The following is a 5,470-nucleotide window of genomic DNA, read 5'->3' as shown; positions in this document are numbered from 1 at the left end:
AAAGAAAGAAAGAAAGAAAGAAAGAAAGAAAGAAAGAAAGAAAGAAAAGAAACAACTCCTTTTTTCATTTGTAAAATGAGAAAATGGGACTTTGAGTTCAACCATACCATGATCTATTGTTATCTAGTCTCCACTTGAAGATGACCCCCTTCCTCATTTAAGGGCACCAGGACAGTCTGTTCACAACTGCTGTTTGCCAGCTATTCAGAATTGTTTGCTTACCAAAACCTGTTTTTGCCAACAAAACTGCTTTGGCTGAGCATGCTTAATTCAGATTGCAATTCCATGGAGGAGATCCAAACTTCTTTATAGGAACTTGACACAAGAATTGACTCTGAAAAGATTCAGGGCCCTGGAACAAGGAAGGTCATCTGGGAGAAATAATACCAACCCTACTGAGACTTCCAGAATACTTTCTAGGTTCAATTCCTGTGTTCGTAAAGATGTTTTTCCTAATTTTCAGTTCTCGCTCTCATTCTCTCTCATTCTCTTGGTATTCTTTTACACTAGGCAGAGCTCTAAAGTTGCTTATCTACGAGTACTCAGCAATGAGGACCATCTATCCATGCTAATGGACCTAGCTGGAACCAATTTCTGTTAAGATAACTGTACCTCTTTAAAGAGTATTTTCTCCACACTATCTCCCCCTTTAAATTTTCTTTTCATTAAATAGTTGATTATAGCTGTGCAATGTTACCCTTTTTAAATGCCACAGGATGCTTTTTTTTTTAATATGGATGTGCCCTGGTTTCTAACTAACCAAAGGCAATGGAATATTTTTACATTGTCAGAAATGCATGAGTTTTCATTAATTTCTAACAAAAAGGGGATATTTTGCCTCATTTTGAAGTATCACGTCAAATTGATCTGCAAATTTTTTAAAGGAAAAAGGTAATTAAAGAAGATATAACTCAAGTCACAGATTAATTCCACATTAAAAAAATTTTTGCACTCAAATTAAAGAAATCATTAAGATGTACCATGGTATGAGAGAAGAGAATTCAGGATGGAGAGTTATAAAAGACCTACTCATTCTTCAATGCTGGAGAAGTCATAACTTTAGGGGACCTTTGTTTTCCCATCAGTCTAATGAAGGGAATGAACTGGATCATCTTTATGGTCCCTTTCAGTTGTAAAATACTACTAATTTGGCTCAATTAAAAATTATTCATTGAACTTGTTCAGAGTTCTATTTCCACTGAAAAGGGAAACCTTCCAGTTCTTACCCCTTCCACTTAGAAATAGGCCACCTCCCTCTCCAAAGTTCACTTTGACTTTGCAGGAAGGTTGGCACACAAAACTGTTCTATCACAATGAAGAAAAAGAACAGGCACAACAGTGTAGATCAAAAAACAAAACTGTAGATCAGAGAATGGTAGAAATGGGAGAATGATACAAATTAGCAGGTGTATCATAAACGATTGAGGAAAGTCTCTGACCGAGCGAAAACTGGATTCTTTGAGAGAGTACTGCTACACAGTAATAACTGCACAAGTGAACAAAGAAATGCCCAGCAAGATGCATCTCACTCAGCACATCAATGGTCCCCAACACAGTTTAAAGGACTTACAGGTGAGTCAGGTCACGGAGCCCACGGAATGCATTTCTTGAAATGGTTTCAATTTTGTTTCCTTCAATGAATCTACAAAGAAAAGCAAGCATCGTTAACTGCATTCTGTCATCTTAACATTTAAAAAATCATTTTTCACAGTGGTCCCTGAACAATCTCAGAAAGCATAACTGAATGAAAAGCGTCTTTGAAGAATGCCAGTTTATGTACCGGGAATTCTCAATGCAGGGTAGGAGAGTATGAGTATAAGTGAATGTGTCTGTGTGCACCAGCGTGTGTGTGTGTGTGTTTCTATGCTCCTTTAAATAGTAGCTCTAAGTACTGAGAGTTGTAGATAATCTAAGTAAGAATGCTTTGAAAATAAGAAAGCTCCTTATATATATGCATGGTGGAATCATTACAGCAATATTAGAACATTTCTAGGCACACCCCTCTAATGGTAATGGTAATTTGAAGATCATGCCTTCCCCTTAGTAAATCTAAGTGAATATGAGGACCTTCCCTGATTTTTGCCTGCTTGTAACTTCTGTTTGTATTCTCTAAAGCTCAGGGTGCTGACTTTTTCCCCTGAACTAGGTAAATGGCATATGTTTGATTACGGTAAGATGGTTAACCCCTTTTTGAGTTGCTTTCCTTTAAAATTGCAGATCAAAGAACCTTGTGTTGGCACCAGCCTGCCTTATATACGGGGGCTGGCTCCTACCCCCCCCCCCAAATCCACTTACGTTTCAATATCTCTGTTAAGACAATTCAGTGATTGCATGCGGGTACTCATAGCCCTAGTCCAGACTCTCTTTTCACACCTAGACTATTATAATTGCCTCCTAACTGGTCCTCCAGCTTTCAGTCTCTTCCTTCTCTGATCCATCCATGCTGCTTCACCTGGGTCATCTTTTTTTTTTTTTAAAGCAATCGGGGTTAAGTAACTTGCTCAAGGTTACACGGCCAGGTGTTTCTGGGTGGGTGTAAGTGTCTGAGCCCGGGATTCGATCTCCAGGTCATCCCAACACTGGAGCCGGTGCTCTTACTCGCTGTGCTACCTGGCCGCCCCTCTGGGTCATCTTCTTAATGTACTATGGCTCCATCATTTCTCTACTTAAAACCTTCAGTGAATTGCTGAATAAAGTCTAAACTCCTGGCTGGCATTCAATGCCCTTGGCCTTAAGCTTTAACTAAGTCCTCCCACCTTCTCTAGTTACTACTTTCCTTCACATACTTTTTATTCTTGCTAAACTAGACTACTTACCATTGTCCACTTTTCTCATCATATCCTGTCCTATCAGACCCCTTAATTTGTTCACACTGTCCCTTCTCATTCCTAGAATGAAGTCATTTGGGGCAGCTAGATGGTGCAGTGGCCTGGAGTCAGGAGAACCTGAGTTCAAATCTGCCCTTAGACACTTAACACTTACTAGCCATGTGACCTTGGGCAAGTCACTTAACCCCAACTGCCCTGCCTTCCCCCTTCAAAAAGCTAAAAAACAGAAAGAAGTCATTCCTCCTTTGCTCTCTCTCTCCTTCATCTTCATTTATTAAAGTCCCTTCCTTCCTTTAAAACCCAAATGAGATGCCAACGCCTCCATGAAGACTTCCATGACCACCCCCTAGGTGAACATGATCTCTCCCTCCTCAAATTTTTCATAGTACTAGGTCTGGCTATCTCCTTTACACCTATTTCATTCTCTCTTATATGGCAATTACTGTGTCCTTGTTCTTCTCATTTGAAGGTAAACTCTCTGAGGACAAAGACTAGCTTGAATCTCTATTTGGGTATCCAGCACCAGAGATTTAGTAGATACTCTGCACATAGTAGACAGTGAATGTGTTTATTGAACTGAATGGCCCTATGGGCATTACTATGGGAATACATCCTCTATTCAAGTATTTATTCTGGAAGAATGGTGGAAAATAGCTTACTTTTGACAAAGAAGAGAGATCACTTAGCATTTGGAACAAATTACTCCCTAAAAACTTGTAAATAAAATAAAAACCTGCATGTTGTACAACTTTATTTTGTGCCTAACTCCCACTATGTGTTCTTCTAGGAAATATTTTGGAAATAGTGTCTAGGAAGAAAAAGAGATTGAAGAAGAGAATGAAACCATGGTCATTCACTCAACAAATATTTAACACCTTTTTATGATCAATTAATCAACTAAAAAGCATTCATTAAGTACTTACTAATGCTCTAAATGCTGAGGGTATTAAAAAAAGACAGAAAAACTGTTCCTTCCCTCCAGAAGCTAGCTTACATTCTAATGGGGGGGGGGCACCATACACATAATTAATTATATATAAGACAGCTACAGAGTCAATGGAAGGCAAACCATGAGGAGGCAATAATGGCAGTTGGGGGACTAAGAAAGAATTCTTGCGGAAGGTGGCACTTGAGCTGAGAAATGAAGGAATTCAAGGAAATAAAAGGCAGAGAGGATGCAAGATGACGTTCCAGGCATGGGGGACAGTCGGCAAAAAGGGTACCAAGTATTAACAGAGTGCTTTGAAGGGAGAATAAGAAGACTGGAAAAATAGGAAGGGACCAGGTTGTGCAAAGCTTTACATGCTAAAAATGGAGCTTAGATTTGATCCTGAAAGCAATAGGGAACCAGGAGAGTTTATTAAGTAAGTTAAGACATATTTGACCTCCACCTCAGGAAAATCACTTTGGCAGCTATGTGGAGAATGGATAAGGCTGAGGAGAAACTAGAAGGCTATTTCAACAGTACAGGTGAGAGGTGATTAGGGCTGATTTAGGAAAGTGGCTAGGTAGGATGAATATTATTATGCTGTTTAACAGAAGGGAAAACTGAAACACAGAGGGAAGTAAGTGACTTGCCTCTGACTACATAGCCCTTTACTAGCCAGATCAAATTCAGTCATTTTTCTTCCACTGCATCATCCTGCTTCTCTACTCTATAATTTGAGAAAATCTGCCTTAAGGGATTTCTGAGTTACTGGTATGACCTAAGTATGATTTAAGTGAAGAGACAGAAACTACAGAAGAAGTATTGCACAAAATGAAATCATAAGATTTGGCAACTGAATGAATATGTGGGAGTGAGAATGAGAATCACGAACAACACCGAGGCTGCAAACATGGGTGACTGGAAGGCTAATAAAACCATATTCAGCAGTAACAGGGGACTAATTGGGTGTTTGGAGGAGGTGTGAGTTTAGAAGGGAAAGATAGTAAGTTCTGTTTTGGACATAATGAGTTTGAGATGCCTACATGGCATCTAGTTTGAAATGTCAGTTTGGCAGTTGATAATGAGGGACTGGAGAAAGATTAGGGCCAGATATATAGATCTGGGAGTCAACAGCATAGAGATTATAATTGGACCCATGGAAGCTGATAAAGAAACCAAATGAGAGCAAAAAGAAGATAGTCAGGTCAGAGACTTGGGGGAAATCATTCCCTACTCACAAAGAATTTATGATCCACTAAGAAGTCTCACTTGGCATGTAAGATACCATCCTGCCCACAAGAAGCTTATAATCTAGTAGGAAGTTCCACTTGGTATAGACTATGCCATCCGTACCCACAAGAAGCTTATGATCTAGTAGGAAGACCCACTTAGCATAGAACTCACCATCCCTGCCCACAAGAAGCTTATTATCCAGTAGGAAGTCCCACTTGGTATATAAGATACCATCCTTGCCCACAAGAAACTTATAATCTAGTAGGAAGTTCCACTTGGTATAGGATATGCCATTCCTACCCACAAGAAGCTTATGATTTAATAGGAAGTCCCACTTGGCATAGAACTCACCATCCCTGCTCACAAAAAGCTTATGATCTAGTAGGAAATCCCACTTGGTATATAAGATACTATCCCTGTCCACAAGAAACTTATGATCTAGTAGAAAGTCCCACTTGATATATAAGATACCATCCTGCCC

At 39.5% G+C, this 5,470-nt stretch overlaps 1 protein-coding gene across 2 annotated transcripts in view; it reads right to left on the bottom strand.

The window, feature by feature from the left end:
* LGI2 (leucine rich repeat LGI family member 2) overlaps positions 1–5,470 on the bottom strand; it is a 43,027-nt gene that overhangs the window by 26,612 nt on the left and 10,945 nt on the right. For both annotated transcript variants that reach the window (XM_069069037.1, XM_069069045.1), the window contains exon 4: positions 1,571–1,642. In XM_069069037.1, coding sequence (XP_068925138.1) covers positions 1,571–1,642 — 72 coding nt within the window. The remainder of the gene's footprint in view (positions 1–1,570; positions 1,643–5,470) is intronic.

This window comes from Petaurus breviceps, unplaced genomic scaffold (genome assembly GCF_028583685.1).
Source record: "Petaurus breviceps papuanus isolate PSGF00001 unplaced genomic scaffold, PetGlider_PUasm1.0 140, whole genome shotgun sequence".
NCBI lineage: Eukaryota > Metazoa > Chordata > Mammalia > Diprotodontia > Petauridae > Petaurus > Petaurus breviceps.
The sequence above is the reverse complement of the archived record's forward strand: the minus strand, read 5'-3'. Positions and strand labels throughout refer to the sequence as shown.